This window comes from Nilaparvata lugens, chromosome 6 (assembly GCF_014356525.2).
Source record: "Nilaparvata lugens isolate BPH chromosome 6, ASM1435652v1, whole genome shotgun sequence".
In the NCBI taxonomy this organism is placed as follows: Eukaryota; Metazoa; Arthropoda; class Insecta; order Hemiptera; family Delphacidae; genus Nilaparvata; species Nilaparvata lugens.
Genome location: NC_052509.1, coordinates 57,382,822 through 57,400,940, shown reverse-complemented (window position 1 = coordinate 57,400,940; position 18,119 = coordinate 57,382,822). Strand labels below are relative to the sequence as shown.

General features: G+C 35.1%; 1 protein-coding gene across 6 annotated transcripts in view; it reads left to right on the top strand.

Annotated features, from left to right (window-relative positions):
- The window catches only part of LOC111058112 (carboxyl-terminal PDZ ligand of neuronal nitric oxide synthase protein), a 291,989-nt gene that overhangs the window by 194,177 nt on the left and 79,693 nt on the right, over positions 1-18,119 (top strand). For 3 of the 6 annotated variants that reach the window (XM_039431321.1, XM_039431317.1, XM_039431314.1), the window contains exon 6: positions 5,922-6,030. In XM_039431321.1, coding sequence (XP_039287255.1) covers positions 5,922-6,030 — 109 coding nt within the window. Of the gene's footprint in view, positions 1-5,921; positions 6,031-13,831; positions 14,039-15,748; positions 17,442-18,119 lie in introns of those variants that run through there. The other 3 variants (XM_039431320.1, XM_039431318.1, XM_039431319.1) reach the window with 2 other exon arrangements.

The following is an 18,119-nucleotide window of genomic DNA, read 5'->3' as shown; positions in this document are numbered from 1 at the left end:
TCTATCGAGAGCCAAGCGAGCTTCATCCTGACTTTAAAAAAACATATTTTGGAACAAATGACTGAAACTGTCCGGCCCTAGAACGATCACATGACATATATCTATCTCACTCAAACTACTTTAATTAAGGCAACTGTTTCCAATTGATTCATTATTCATACTAAGTTCCCATCAGCAGAAAGGTACTTTTCAATTATATCCCAGGGGTGATTTATATTGGTTTTCTATTCCACAGCTTCTCTCACAAAGGAATTTTATCTCAATAGTTCAATGATAATTGTTTAAAATGTGAGGAGAACTTCTTGAATCATGACAAAAGAGAATCATTATTATTGCAAGATTACAACAAATACAATATTCAGAGAAGAATATACGTGTTCTTCTGCTTATCAACTTAGTTTCAAATAGTCCAAGCATTTGAATAATGTTGATGAGAGATGAAAATTGTGAATCTCCAATAGAATATTGCAGATTCATTCTATCTGTAAATGAGAGGAAGGATTGTGAGATTGTCGAAACCAGTGATTTTAAAAAACACTTTTCAAATATCTCACTAGTAACTTTATTCTTATGTCGCTCTCTGTTCATTTCCCTCCAAGTTCAATTCATTCTCTATTCTCAATTCAGGAAATCACGAGAAATATGAGAATAACTCAATCAGAGTCATAATTGGAGTTTGAAGATGATTTTTTCAACAATCTTTATTGAACTGAAAGCTTTAATATCAAGTAGCAGAATATATAGCGTGGAAGAGGCCCCACAATTAGCCGTTAGCTGTTGTTAAATTAATTCCAGAGTGCTCTGACATTAGCCTAGACAAGACACGCCTATTGTTTCCCAAATATGGACAAATATGGACAAATATTGACCCTTGTACAACAGCAAATAACAAACTATGTAACCAATAACAAAACTAAACAGAATGGGTGAGTGAGAATAAAAGAATTTCTTTCTTTGTTGTTGTTCAACGGTTCTCATACCCATGTTTGGGAAACCGTGAAAGTGTTTTCTCTCGGCCAATGACAGAGCACTCTGTCCTTGATTCGTCAACAGCTAACGGCCAATCGTAGTCATTCATCCACACTATATTTTTTGCAGTTCGACGTTCAAGCTTCCAGTTCTCTAGAAATTAATGATCTGATAATCAATTGAAGATTATTAAAAATTAAAGATTGAATTGCTTAGATAATCAGTGGTTTTAACAATTTCAATTCGTTTTCATTCAATATGGATATCTGATACTACTTCACTTTCACACCAACAGAGAAAGATATCACCATCACCGTAGAAAAACGAGAACTATAAAAACTAAAAACTATGTTGGTTTATGTACTCCATCTCTGCTATCTTTGGTAGAGAGTTAGTGGGGAGGATATTTTTAATATTCTTTCCGAAGAATGGACATTGATATGTCCAAAGCTCCGCCAATTTATGTAGATGCATAACAATATGATTATTATCTATGGTTATTATATTACAAATTGCTTTTTCATATCATATACAGTTCAATAATTATTTTCTTAGTCTATATTATGTAAATTCATCTATAATTTTGCTGTATTGTAAGCTATTGTATATAAGTGTATAAGCCAGTATATATTGTAATCTACATAAATAAAGTACTCAATCAATCAATCAATCAATAACCGAATCAACCAATTCAATTCTATTACCTCTCAGCAATTAAAATTTACTTGATGGTACAATTTTTCTATTAGATCGTGTTTCTCACTCTTTTCTCATCTTCAAAAAACTTCAATATTATTTAAGTTGAAATATTTGTGGTGATATAGCCATTGTACTTCATTTAAGCTAATACCAGCTTATCTGACTACAGATTTAACGGCACGTGGATTTGAGCACTACCTCCGTAAACAAAGCCATAGTGCATTCTGGTGACGTCAGCACATATAGAGTGGTTGATGGTAACGTCAGCTCAGGAAGGGCTCCTACACCAATAAAAACACTAGCTGATTTAGATCAGCTGAAATCATCATTTTTTTATTGGTGCAGGAGCCCTATAAAAAAATTCCTCCTGCCCTATAAAAATTAGGCTCCTGCACCAATAAAAAAATGATGATTTCAGCTGATCTAAATCAGCTAGTGTTTTTATTGGTGTAGGAGCCCTTCCTGAGCTGACGTTACCATCAACCACCTGTCATGCACTATGGACTATGGCTTTGTTTACGGAGGTAGTGGCTAAGCCCACGACACGGTGTTTGTGGTAGGAGAACACACATATCCGTACGACAGCAGTGTCTCAGTTCTGTTGCAGTGCTACTGTGTTCTGATTTCTGAATGTGATCAGAAAACTATTCAAATTGTGTTAAATTCTTGAATTTTATAAGCTTTTGACATTGATTTTCACATTGTGCCACTGTGTCCTGATCTCTGTTTGTGATAATATTTTCAAATTTCGGAACAGTGATTTAGCAATAATTGCCTTGACTCTAGAAGAAGAAAAAGAGGAAACATGAATTAGGCGAAGGAAGAGAACTTGGGTGGATAGTGCCTGGAAATCAAGACCCATTGAGGGAGAATTTAATACCCTGTTTCTTCGTCTCATGGATAATGAAATGAAGTTCCACGAATATTTTCGTATGCCAAAATACTTGTATTCGGCATTGCGATATTTCTCATCAGTTTGATCGTACAAAACTGGATAATTCCGTACCTCTTCAATAAGTTTTCACTCTCCATGTTACACGAGGCCGCACCTCTGTATGTTATGTATGTCTGGCCTTACTTGCTTTCATAACATAGTAAATATCGGGGGACCGAGCTTTGCTCTGGAGTGTAAAAGCATGGAAAATTTGCAACGAAAGATTGAATTTATAGTTTATATTTATTTATTCATTTTCTCAGTCGTACAATTATCTTAACAGTAATATGAGGAGGCACAACAGGCTTATGCCCAAAACTGTCCCTTTTCAAATTTACACTACAGTCCAAATCAAAATCTAGGATAAGCTACTATCACTCATCAAAATAATAATTTATTCACACTTCAAAAAACATACACATCATCAATTAAAAGAAAATATACTATATTTGTTAATATACTATGTACTATTTTACACCAACAGCATCTAGTTACTATTTTGGACTTTCTGAAGTAAACATGTTTTCTAAAAAAAGAGAAATAAACGAAAATAAGTTTCTCTTGCTGAATTTTTCTTCACGTGAGATCAGCTGGATGATCCCACACACATACACACGTTCACTCTCTTTCATTACGGTATCGACAGACGGCAACATTTCCAGCTGTTTTTCCAAGGACGAATTTATCCTTTTAATGTCCTTCAGCGAGTTATCCAAGGGTTGAGACCTAGTGCAATCGAATCTTCATAACATAAACCTACTTTGTTCCAAATTTCGTGAAAATCGTTATAGCTGTTTTCGAGATACGTTGAACATAAATATATACCCATATAACCATATAACCAAATACCCAGATAACCACATAACCATATATATACAGTATATAATATATACAGAAATTGCTCGCTTAATATAATAGGATATATAATTTATTACACATAGCAAATTCCATAGAAACTTTCTGTAAAAGATGAAATCGATTGGGAATCGATATAAAGAAATTGATTGCTTTTTAACTTCTGTTCTGAACTTGAATGTCATCGTGAAGTTCACATTTATAATCAAGAATGGAGAACGCATGGAATTCAATTAACTCTGAATAGGAACTCTGGTTCAACACTTCTTGTCTAAGTAAAGTGGAAATAGCAAACTCATTGGTGAAACTTTTGAATTATCTACGCTCACAACTGTAAGCTACTGCAGCGCCCTCCAATTGAATTATCCTTTTAATTCCCTCACTCATATATCTATCTCACTCTGGGAAATTAAACTTTAATTGCCCGTTCAAACTACTTTAATTAAGGCAACTGTTTCCAATTGATTCATTATTCATACTAAGTTCCCATCAGCAGAAAGGTACTTTTCAATTATATCACAGGGGTGATTTATATTGGTTTTCTATTCCACAGCTTCTCTCACAAAGGAATTTCATCTCAATAGCTCAATGAGAATTGTTTAAAATGTGAGGAGAATTTCTTGAATCATGACAATAGAGAATCATTATCATTGCTAGATTACAACAGATTTTAATACAATATTCAGAGAAGAAAGTACGTGTTCTTGTGCTTATCAACTTAGTTTCAAATAGTCCAAGCATTTGAATAATGTTGATGAGAGATGAAAATTGTGAATATCCAATAGAATATTGCAGATTCATTCTATCTGTAAATGATAGGAAGGATTGTGAGATTGTCGAAACCAGTGATTTTAAAAAACACTTTTCAAATATCTCACTAGTAACTTTATTCTTATGTCGCTCTCTGTTCATTTCCCTCCAAGTTCAATTCATTCTTTATTCTCAATTCAGGAAATCACGAGAAATATGAGAATAACTCAATCAGAGTCATAATTGGAGTTTGAAGATGATTTTTTTAACAATCTTTATTGAACTGAAAGCTTTAATATCAAGTAGCAGAATATATAGCGTGGAAGAAGCCCCACAATTGGCCGTTAGCTGTCGTCAAATTAATTCCAGAGAGCTCTGACATTAGCCTAGACAAGACACGCCTATTGTTTCTCAAATATGGACATGAGCACCCTTGTACAACAGCAAATAACAACAAACTATGTAACCAATAACAAAACTAAACAGAATGGGTGAGTGAGAATAAAAGAATTTCCTTCTTTGTTGTTGTTCAACGGTTCTCATACCCATGTTTGGGAAACCGTGAAAGTGTTTTCTCTCGGCCAATGACAGAGCACCCTGTCCTTGATTCGTCAACAGCTAACGGCCAATCGTAGTCATTCATCCACACTATATTCTCTGCTGTTCGACGTTCAAGCTTCCAGTTTTCTAGAAATTGATGATCTGATAATCAATTGAAGATGATCAAAAATCAAAGATCAATATCTGTGATAATCAGTGTTTTTGACAATTTTAAAAATCGTTCTCATTCAATATGGATATCTAATACTACTTCACTTCCACACCAACACAGAAAATTATTACTATCATCATAGAAAAACGAAAACTACAAAAACTAAAGACTATGTTGGTTTACGTACTCCAACTCTGCTATTAATAATCTCTTAAGGAATCATTTGTCCAGTAAGTTATTCATTTACAAGGATATTTATCTCAAATAGAGTTATCTCAATTTATTTTGTTCACAACTGAGCAATCTTATTTTTGCATCCTCTGCATTCATCTATTTCACCTACAGTCCTGAAAAATTACGGATTGGGTTTTACGACAGGATATTCACACTTATTTATTTTTTCAGATCAAATCAAATTTATTTCCATTTAAAATGCAGTTCACAAACATAAATATAAATTACATTTTTATGGATAAATTAGCATCCGCAAAGAAATAATCTGAGCGCGGGTGCGAGTTGTGCTATATTTCATAAACTCATAATACAATATTACTAAAAATTTAATTAGAAATTTGAAAACTAAAACAAAAGTAGAAAAAGCGAAAAGAAACAGTATTACATTGACAATCCTCTCAAAAAATTTATTGAATGCAAACTTATGTTACTGAATTCATCCATACTTCATGAGTGAATTTTGTAAGCTTGGAGATATTTCCAATCTCAATGAAGTCTGATTCACTGCTATCCAATTATCCCATATTCAGCTGAAGGAATGGAATAAATAATATTCACACAAATATTCATTTGGAGAATTTACAGTATTCATTTTATTCATTAATTTTTTGAAGATATGTATCAAATATACTCTGATGGAATGACAAGTAGAAAGTGAAACAGTTCTGAAGTAGAGTAAATTCTTGAAATATGTTGACTGTTAATTTTTGAGTTTTTAATAAATGAAACTCCCACCACATTAAACTGAGTTTAATTCTTTTTTCACAGGATATTCTACGTTTCACACGATTCCCAGGATCTCAAGATTTTCAGTTACATTGCCCGCGACGGTTCGACGAATGTTTTCAAGTGCAACGTTTTCAAGTCAAATAAAAAGGTGAGTTTCAAAGTGGTATTTTTGTACGTTTAGGTACACTGTTATACATCACATTCACATTCCTCTTATGTAATTAGATTATTAGCATGTAGTATGTGCAAATAGACAAAGTTTAATGTATATTTTTGTTGAACTGGAGCTCTTTAAATCCTCAATTATCGAATAATAATTGTCTAGTGTTTGTTGTGTGTCGCCAGTGGACTCCTCAACATTTTGGAATGTTCGAAGTCTCTCGAATATGATTTGAGTAACGAACAAAGACTTAAGATAAAAAATTGATGATTTTAGAGTATTGAAAATATTCAAATCATTGACAAAAATGAATTATTGTTCCTAATATTCATGATTTTCATCCTCAATGGTGAGAAAAGAGTCGGTACTCTGAACCGAGGTAGTAGAGTCCGAGATTCTGTGCAACCCGAGATTTCACATTAATGGAATTCAAGTCTATGAATTATTTTGTAGTGTCTATTCTTCATGCGTTTTGTATGTAATTAAGGATTAGTTTTTAAGGTTGCGTTTGTATATTATAGACTTATTCCACATCTTTCTCTTCAATATTAAATTTTCTACAAGTTCTTTGATAAATATTTCGTGTTTGTTGTACATTTAACATAGTAAATCTGCTTCAAACCTGAAAGGAAGTTGTTTTTCGGGACCAAGTTTCGCGTATTTCGTCACATATCTTGAAAATTACTGTAGCTACAGGTCTGGAAACTGTTTTATTCAATTTCTCATTTCATTTTACATGAAGTACGCTAAATTTTACATATTAATTAACAGCAAACAAATACCCGTAGGGCTTCGTTTCGGCCGGGGAACTGAAATTCAGACGAAGTCTTCCACTCTGTATAACTTGGAAACTAATCATTTTCGGACCTATGTTAATTAGAACTTTTTTCTTCTTTTGATGTGAGGAATCACGCCCTGAGTTATTGGCACATTTTTCAAAACACTCTGTATATGGAATAATAATATTTGAATCTTGTAAGACATCTGTCACACATTTTCCTTTCACAAATCGATTTGATCATTGGTATACCCTTATCCTCTTCAAAACCTCGTAAATCGCACATTCTTGTTAGGTGAAATAAAGCCATTACTGCATTGGGAATTGCCAGTCACACTTGAATTAGTAATTATCGACTATTGACCTCGTGCAGAATGGCAAGTAAAACACTTTGTTACGTAAGAAAGCTTCTCCTGTTTTGTGTTCCGTCTCTGTTGCTCATTTAGGTTTATCCTGTTTTGTGTCTTTGTTGCACGTCTAATCACATCTTTCGATTCCTGCCAAATAAACATTGAACTCGACCGATAATGTTTTGATAGAAGTCGGTAGCGCTGCTCCAAATCGTCTGCAAATTACGGCATGGAATAAAACAATCCTAGTTGTTGGTTTTCTCCCTTTCACTCTCTACTCACATACTCTTCTCTCTCACACCACTGTAAAATTATTTAATCGGTCGTATAGTCTCTGATTTTTTTGTTGTAGTAATGCACATCATTTGGATGTTTTCCATAATATTGATCTGAGTTTGTGGGAAATTTGATGGAACTCATCCAATGAAATAATACAATGTTATCGTATTTATGACACTGTTGAAATCTTGTGCTTCCCAAATCGCTGTGTCATAATTAGTTTGAAAACGCAATGTAATTGAATGATTGAGACCGTCATGCAGAATTCATGTGAAAATATATGTAGGTACGATTAATGAAAAATGTAACAATTCGCTGTAGCCAAAATGATGATACTAATTCAATTGAAATTTTCAAGCATAAATCCGTGAATATTTAGCAAATTATCATTATAGTAAATTAACATATCATTAACTTACTCACTGCGGTGGCCACTCGTACACCAGTCGGTACTTGGCCTCATCAACTAAGCCTCTCCAAAAGTTTCGGTATCCGCGTCCTCCTCTTTTAGGCCCATCCTCCTCATATCTTTCCGGACCTGGTCCCAACATCTAGTTTTCGGCCTTCCCGCTGGTCTCCTTTCTATAGGATTATTTCTCAGTACACTGCTTGTCAAAGCGCTTTCTTCTTTCCTCAGAATAATGTGTCCCGTCCACCGTAACCTTCTGCTTTTAATCTCACCCACTATGTCTGCTTCATTGAATATTTGGCGTATTTCAATTTTTGAAATACATATTATCATTAACATTTCAACATAATCAACATATTTATTTTATTTATTTCATTGGCAATTACAGATCATAATTATAATAAATATAATATGACTGGGAGAAGGCAACAGGCATAGCCCAAAACTGTCTTCTCCCAAATTTTTACAAATAAAAGTTTCAAAAAAGAATAAGGTTAAGATTTCACTTTCACTTCAAAAAGTCCAATATCCACTACAAAACTAATGACTAAACTAAAAATTTTGAATTTTGATATTTAAAAACTGATTAAAAACAAAAATATTTCACTCAATATATATCAAGGTAGTTTTGGTTTAAAACAGTTTTGGTTGAATGCCTGTTGTTTTTACCTGCATTATATCTATTGCCTATGAATAAATGAAATGAAATATCAATGTGTAGTGTCTGTGGATAAATTAGAATGTTGTCTTCTCTTTTTATTTGGAATTTGAATTCAATTTGATTTGTTTTATTCTCCAGTTCGGACAAGACTATGCTGATTTCTTCATATTGAATGAAGAAGACTTGATAATGTCAAAACTGCAAATTTATTGAAACAATTCGAGATACTAGTTTCTATTGACGAGGCATTATCAATGTCTAGTGAACGGAAAACTTGAACAGTGAGCAGCAAAGTATATAGTGTGGGTGAACCCCTATGATTGGACATCAGCTGTTGACCAATGATGGTTGAGCTCCACTGACATTTGCCGAGACTTTCCATTCCTCTCTTCATCACCACATTTCATTAAACAATTTTCCATCTCCACCCTACCTTCCTACTTTGTGTGAAAATTGATCATTTTATGATATATCCCTATGAATAATGAAGGTTATGATGTATGTTACCGTGTCTCATTCCCACTCCATTCTTCATTTGAAATTTTTCCATTTCCCTTTTGGATTTTGTCCCAAATATATTTTCCTCCACCCGCTGTCAAGTGCTTACTTTAATCCCTGGAGCATAATACTAAAGTGTCACTTTTTCGCTCTCGGGAGGAAAAAACAGGAAAACTCCCTAGAGCGTAAAAGTGACTCAATTTAAATAACATGGGAAGTATCTCTATTTTAAAAACGTAAATTTGAATCAGGTGAGAAGGTCTAAGCTCAGATGAGGAAGCATATACAGTAGTCATTAGGCCAACTAAATTCAATACCTCAACCAGACATTTGATCAATATATGAAATTTATGTTTGTATGCTAAAATTATGACAAACTTCATATCACCATACTAAAAAAAATGTATATATTTTTTTCATTCCATGTTATTAAAAATACCAGCCTACGAATATTCCTCATTAACTAATCAAATTTGAAACAGGAACTTCATCATAGCTGTAGTTGTAGCGGCCATTGTTGTTACAACTTTTGCCGACAGATAGCGCTGTCGGCGGAGAACTGTGATTACAAGCTAGCTGTTTCTGTTTACTTTTCAGATTATGTTGTAACACATTGTTTGGTCACGTTTTTAAAAATTATTTTATTTGCAATTTTTATAAAAATGTAGGTGGAGGAAAAATGTGGTGTATATCACGAGTGAAAAATGTTTTTTCTCCTCAGGAAAATTGTTGCCCTCGGCTTCGCCTCGGGCTTCAAACTTTTCCGTCAGGGAGAAAAAACTGTACTTTTCACTCTAGTTATACAAATAACTATTTTTTTCTCAGGAACAAACAATACTACTATAAATAACCTAATCTTTTTCAACAGAGCCCTGTTGGAGTACATTCCATTATTTCGAACCTATTCATTGACTTTATTTCCTCCAGTTTCGTATTCATCTCAACATTAGGATTCGTCTGAACCCAAGTTTCAAGCTTGAAATTGATCTGAAGTCTTTGTTGAGGCTCTCTACAAATCTGTGTCTCATACACCACTGATAATCAGCATTTCATTTATTCATTCATTCATAGACAATAGATACAATGTAGGTAAAAAAAATAGGCGTTCGCCCAAAACTGCTTTAAACCTTAATTTGGAATACACAGTCTAGAGTATAGAATATACAATCTATTTGGCACAATAGTCGGACATTTGTAGCGGTTGCTGGGAGCAAAATTATGGCAATCTCTCTCAAACAAGAATCAAACCATCGTTAGCTATTCAGTTCTATTTCAGCGTCGAATTCGACACGGTTGCTTTAACTGCACAAAGACACAACAATTGAGGTTGACGCACCAGTCATATTTTTGTGTGGCTTTATACCCCTGCTGCACTCTGTGCTTTTCTTGTTGATTCTAGAGGTTACTTTTGTGACCACACTGCGTTTCGCGATCTGATGTTGATGATGATGATGATGATGATGATGACGTCAAACAATATCTTTGTGAGAAGCAGGCAGGCAGGCAAGGGCCTTTGACAGGCTAAAAATACGCCGCCAAACAACGAGTTTCTCGCTCGAAAATTGTACGCTTTTGCACGTGTTTCGTAGAGTTGCGGTTGGGGCTCTTCACTCGGATTGTTTCTCGAGTTATTCTTCTAGAAATCTCCATATATTATTCAACTAATTCTCTCGTGGGATTATTGTTCCAAAATTTTGTCCCAATGTTTAGGCTCTCTAGAAATCACCATGTTCAACTTATTCTCTTGTGGAATTATCAGTCAAGAATGTTGTCCCGATGTTTAAGCTGCGTTTACACCAAAGCTATTAACAAAATGTTAATAAAGATTCTACTAGATTGAACGGAACTTGACAAACACATATGTTCATCATGTGTATGATAAGCTATGTTCAATCTAATAGAATCTATAAGGATTCAGTTATTAACATTTTGTTAATAACTTTGGTGTAAACGCAGCTTTAGGCAGGCTCTCAATAATGTAAAAAATTGTTTGCTGAGGGTGATGCCCTCATGAGCTTTGGGCTTGTGCGTGAGTAATGGGGCGTGTGGTAGTGAGAGAGATGGATAGACCTTTAGTTCTAGGTGGGTTCCGAACCACCTGAGCGATTTTACAACTCATGAATCATATTCTTGTGACCATCTTCCGATCCTTTTGTGAACTATTTCAACGACACTACAATCTAATATCTTTTGAATATTAGTTATTAAAACTAGTACTCACTGTGGTGCGCTTTCGGATGTTTAGAATAAATTTTCAACACTTGTGTTGTACTCCACAGTGAGTACTAGTTTTAATAACTAATATTCAAAGATATTAGATTGTAGTGTCGTTGAAATAGTTCACAACAGGATTATTACTTGCAGATCGTCATGGATAATGAAATAGATGAGCATGTTCAGATATTATTGCACTTTCTGACAACAATTCAATTTGCTCTCATATAGCAAACTACCTGGTCTATAAGATTATCATCTATGCTGATGTTTCAATGAATCATTCTTATGTTGAACTGAACGGAAATGTATTAACTGTACATTTTTCACAGTGTTTGCAACATGTAAGCTGTTTTTAATGCTTTGTTTTTGTTGGCCAATAGAAATTATTTTATTTGATTTGATTACATCAATACCAGTTTGATAAATTTGAGCGTAAACAACTATTGTGCTTCATTCTTCATAATGAAGTACATCATAGTCTACTTTATCGTGAAGTGCTTCATACTTTATTGTGGAGTATCGAATATTGGATTCACCTGAGATGATGCAAAGTGGCTATTTTATTGAATACAAACACAAAAGGTCGCCTTGTTTTACTGGGATAGTAGACATCGTATCGAGATAAAGTTCTAGATTTCAATTGATTCTTTATTCTTATCTATATAATCTAAACATTCATCTCATTACATTCAATCCCGTAATACGTGTCTTTACGCAATGGAATTTCAAAACTATACTATAATGTTTACATTATCAAACCGTTTTAAAAATATCTCTGAAAGCAGTGCTGAATTCATAGAATTATTCCCTAATCTTATATTATCGCCATCCATGTATATCACCTTTTTAGAATATTGTTGTAAGCCTTAAAACAATATACTTTATGAGTCAATTTCATAAAACAAAGATGAAAACAGTGTTGGATTCGAAGACCTTGAGGAGATATAGACCCACAATGCCTATGCCTTCCCAATGATAGCTCTTACTTGAAATTGAAGGCCGCCATTGGGGTATTTTAGCACGAGATATTATATAAATATATTTGTAATACTATAGATCACAAAGGCATTGGTGGCATTGGTATGTAATAATCTTATGGGTTGCCCTCTCAATGGCGGATTTCAATTCCAAGTACGACACTAGCGCTTCATGTGAGTCTATGCATCTTTAAGGTCTTTGGTTGGATTCATCAAATAATCCCCTAATTCCATATCAGCCATTAATGTATTGTAAGCCTTTGAAAATTCTTCATCAACAGTTCTAGAACAACTCAGAAAGTTGTTTGATTATATTGAATGATGTTTGAGTTATATTGAAAGATGTTTGATTATATTGAATTACTTTATAAATATCGGTGGACCGAGCTTTGCTCTGGAGTGTAAAACCATAGAAAGTTTGTAACGAAAGATTGAATTCATAGTTTATATATATTTATTCATTTTCTTAGTCGTACAATTATGTTTACAGTTATATGAGGAGGCACAACAGGCTTATGCCCAAAACTGTCCCTTTTCAAATTCATACTATAGTCCAATTCAAAATCTAGCTTAAGCTACTATCACTCATCAAAATAACAATTTATTCACACTTCGAAAAACAAACACATCATCAATTACAAATAGTTATACTATTAATTCGATTTAGAATGTACATATACTATGTTTGCTACAATATTTGTTAATATACTATGTATCACTAACAGAATCTAGTTACTATTTTGGACTTTCTGAAGTAAACATGTTTTCTAAAAAAAGAGAAATAAACGAAAGTAGGTTTCTATTGCTGTATTTTTTCCTCGTGAGATCAGCTCACACACATGCACTCGTTCACTCTCTTCCATTACGGTATCGACAGACGACAAAATCTCCAGCTGTTTTTCCAAGGACGTATTTATCCTTCTAATGTCCTTCAGCGAGTTATCCAAGGGTTGAGACCTAGTGCAATCGAATCTTCATATCATAAACCTACTTTGTTCCAAATTTGTACTTTGAGAATCGTTAGAGCCGTTCTCGAGATCCGGTAAAATACAAATTAACATATAATCATCTAAACATTCAAACATCTAAACATTTATAAACAGAAGTTGCTCGTTTAATAGTATAGGATTTCAAAATATCAGTCATGGTAAGCCTTGAAACAATATTCTTCCTAAAACATTTTTAAAATATTTCTGAAAACAGTGTCGAATTCATTGAATTATCCCCTAATTCCATATAAGCTATTGTAAGCCTTCAGACTTGAAACAATATCAAATTCATATAATGAATATTGAAACACCGCGTTTGTCGGCGACTGGGTAATGAGTAGTAGTTAGCCGTATGACAACATACAGGGTAGCCGGCTGTTTTCACCCGGGCTTAGCACTAAGCAGTGGGCTTAGAGGGGGGTGGAAGAGGGAGACTAGCAAGAGGTCTACAATAGAATGACCGCCAAGGCCGGTGGTGGCGGCGGAGAGAGAGAGTGTGTGAGAGAGTAACTGAAGGTGTCTTGAGGAAGAGTGAGCGAGGGAGTAGACTGAGAGGAGAGCAGATAAGAAAATAAGCTAGACGGTCTAGAGGGGATGTGCCAAGGTGTGTTGGCAGCCAAGTTTTGAGTTCTGAGTTGTAGACGGCGGTCGGCGGCGAACGGACGTTTTGACGCGGTCGACTCAGCGCGGTCAACCTCTTCGATACGCGATCGCGATGTAGAACGCTAGTCAGTGTCCGATCATAAGTGAACTCTTAGCTTTGTAGAAATCAGTAGGATCATAGAACGCAGTTTAGTGAACGTCTGACCGAGGATTATAGCGAGGAATCTCCGATCAAGTTTGTTTTTAAAATAAAGTAGTCATAGTTATTGTACTGATACAAATCTTGTAGGAAGATCTACGGTTCTTGGATCAAATTTTAAATTTATCTTTTTGTGATTGTATGAGGCTTACTACTTGATCTATGAGTGCCGATAATTTTGTTCTCAAAATAAACATGATAATTTTTTAGTTGCATATGTTGCAGTAAGATCTACAAATCTTGGATCATTTTTGATTTGATATTGTGATTGTATAAAGCTTATTACTAGATTTATGAATCTCTGATCAAGTTAGCTCTCAAAATATATGATATAATGGTACTTATACCAATATTTTATTCTATATAAAGATCTACGAATGAAGTAGGAATCTTATTGTGATTGTATGAGGTTTAAACTACGAATCTCCAATCAAGTTTGCTTTGTTTGCTTTGCTTTGTACATTAAAATGTACATTTCTAGTGAAAGGTCTGCTGAGCTCAAATAGTTAGGCCTCTTGAAGTTGAGATTTTCTTGCTTTCATGAGCTTCCACATTATAATTTCAAGCTTGATAATGATATTTTCGAGTTAATAAACCTCCAGTTTATTATTCCAAGGTATGCTATTAGTATTAGATATTTGTTTTCAGATATACTTGGATTTTCCTTCAATTGTTCAATAGAATATAATTCTCCACAACCATAGACTCTCGCAATTAAAGTTGAAGATGATTTCTATGAAATCTGCAAAATATATAACTTTTACCTTCTTTGTGATATACCTCTAAAATAAAAAGTAGCTTTTCTGCTCTTTGACATGAAAGTTCAATTGAATTCTGAAATACATAAGAATATTCCTATCGTTATCTCTAATTGGCTGTGCACTGTCTCTTCAAATCTCACAAGCCCTCATCATTATAGCTAACAAGATCTCGTCTACTTCCAGGTTCAAGTGGCTCTTTATCCATCTCAATTCTGAGCCAGGTTTCCCCCATCATTTCCCTTTATTTCTCCTGGAAAAGATTGAAAAATCTTTCTCATCATATTTCTTTTATTTCCCTGTATTGAAATGTCATTCATTTTGAGTTCCGTTTCACTGCAAAGGAAAACTACAAAAGAAACTGCAAAGGAAGGAGTTGCTCTGTCGAAAAAGCTATGAGAATCACTAACAATGCTCATTTTATCACTTTCTTGTCATTGAATGAACATTTTTTCTGCTGTTCTTCCTCAAATAATCAATAAACAAGACGTAAACAGTTTTGGGCTGCGCCTATTGGTCCTCTCCATTTTTTTCAAATAAAAAACTGTGTATCTTTGATCAATAAATTAATCATGAATTTTAAACTACGAACTTGAACTAGCCTACAATAAATCATATCTACAAGATATAACAATGTTTCATAACGACGATAAAATACGATTTGACTCGCTAATTAACAGTCTCAAATTCATATATTTTTGTATTTGATCACTCACACGCCTAGTATCTGTTGAACGGAGAGTCCAATTCCTAGCCCATATCAAATCAAATTTATTCGTCAAAACTTCCAATACAAGTAGACAGAATGCACAATTTATGAATATTTCAGTGATCGATTATTATAATGTTCCTAGAAAAAGTATAGTAAATGAAAAGTAGTACTTGATCAGAGATTCCAATTCATAGCCCAGTAATGCTTGATTGGAGATTCCAAGCGCTGTAATAAAAGGGTCAGAGAGTCACTATTGTGCAAAATTCCACCTTCTAGCTCAGAAACATGGTTGATTGTGACTACGACATCTTGAGTGCAACGTTGGAAATGCTACCAGTGCCTGCAGCTAGATGGCTGGATTGAATTGTTCAGGTTCCAGAGCGTAGTCTGCTTAGGAAGTGGAAGAGACATTTAGTTGACAACATTAGAATAGTCTCCCTATAAACTAAAGTAACGTAGACAGAAGTAACGTAAGTTAACTGGAGTAACGTAGTCTGTTTACGAAGTGGAAGAGACATACAGTTGACAACATTAGAGTAGTCCCCTATAAACTTAAGTAACGTAGACAGTTGACTATATCAGAGTAGTCTCTCTACAACGTAAACTAGACAGTTGAACACATCAAAGAATTTGATAGATTTTGCTATTTTGAATATGGTATTTTCCTATAAATAAACGTATAAGCCAAAACAGTATAGTTTCCCTACAAACTTAAGTAGGCAGTTGAATACTTCAGAGTAGACACTTTACTACAAGTGACTAAAAGTAGTAGTCATCGTGATTGTGATTATTTTATTGAATAGAATTTTTGAGGAGAAATTCCCTGAATGAAGAGTATGAACAGCTGATTATTTCAGGTGGTCATGATGACGGTATTGGATTAGATTGTTGAGGACGTTCCCTAGTAGAGATAGACAGCTAAATCTTCATCATGTTCAAGATAAAGATATTGGATTGAATATTGTGATAAGTTCCCTAGAAGGAAAAGTGATAGCTGCCTCTCTCTCAAGGTTGAGGTTAGAATGTAAGGATCAGATGCTAAGATGGAGAGAGTGTAGTTAGTTTTCTTGGAAGAAAAAGTAGTAAACAGCTGACTCTTCCTCAAGGTTAGGATGGAGGGATAAATTATTGTTAAAGTGGTGAGAGTGTGATTTCCTTGGGCGGGAAAATTAGTAAATATCTGATAATTGCTCAAGGTTATGATGGATGAACTGTTGAGGTGGTGAGAGTGTAATTTCCGTGGACGGGAAACGTTGTAAACAGCTGACTCATCCTTAAGGCTAGGATGAAGGGATGAATTATTGTTAAAGTGGTGAGAGTGTGGTTTCCTTGGACGGGAAAACTAGTAAACAGCTGACTCTTCCTCAAGGTTAGGATTGAGGGATGAATTTTTGTTAAAGTGGTGAGAGTGTGACCCCTTGGACGGGAAAACTAATAAACAGCTGATAATTCTTCAAGGTTAGGATAAAAGGATGAATTATTGTTAAAGTGGGGAGAGTGTGGTTTCCTTGGACGGGAAAACTAGTAAACAGCTGATAATCCCTCAAGGTTATGATGGATGAACTGTTGAGGTGGTGAGAGTGCAGTTTGGCGATGAGTGTCGGCGTGCTAGCGTAGACGCGCGTGCGAGCGTGATGTGATGCTGAGATCGCCGCGTGCTGACGCGACACCCCCCGCACCCCCGCCACCGGGCACCCCTACCTCCCCCACTCCTCCTCAAGACCCCAAGGACAAGGATCGGCCCCGCAAGAAGCTGTCATTCCGTGAACCCGAGATCATGGGCTACTATATGCAGGTGAAGCAGGGTGTCACCTCCCGTCTCACCCGGAAAGGCAAGAAGCCGACGTCTCCTGCCTCCTCATCGTCCACCGCCTCCTCCTCAGCCAACAAGTCGACCTCTGATCAGGCATCGGCCGTCGCGACGCCTTTTGAGCGCACGGCTGAGAGTGATGAAGACGCTGAACTTGAGGTATCAAACTCACTAATATATATTACTTCATTACTAACTTCACAATTACATGACTAAACTGATTCTAACTCAAAGTATCAATCTCACGAATACTTCCATTCGATACTAACCCAATAGCCTGATTCTAAAAGGCTCAACTCACACTTAAGATACTCGACTCTAGTCGTGAGCAAGTGTTTCCAAATGGTGACACTCAGACCAGTCAATTATAGTCTCCGCGATGTCACCATTTGTAAACATATGCTCTCGACTAGAGTCGAGTCTCTTCTCGGCCTGAGTCTCTTAAAAAGAGTGAGTTGAGCCGTGAAGTGCGAACTAGACGAAAAGGCATGACGTGTTGAAGATCGGTTCCACTAAACGGCTGCCGTGCAATGCCTATAGAACATTATTTGATGTTATGATTCAGATAATAGCTCTACTTTGTTTCCTATAGCGAGGTCCACGTTAGAATTTAATCCTCTATAGAACTCTATAGAATGGCAGTGTTTGATTACCACTAGCAATGGTATTGCTATCCTTATCTATCATTCAACAAAGCGGATAGCGCTATCTCTTTCTCGCTTTGCTCTGTAGCCAGATCGTCTTTTAAAAATGTAGAATTAATAATAAGTTAATAAAATCATAATTATGAAAATTCATTATAAAATTATTGAAAAATATAATTATTTATTGCTTAAT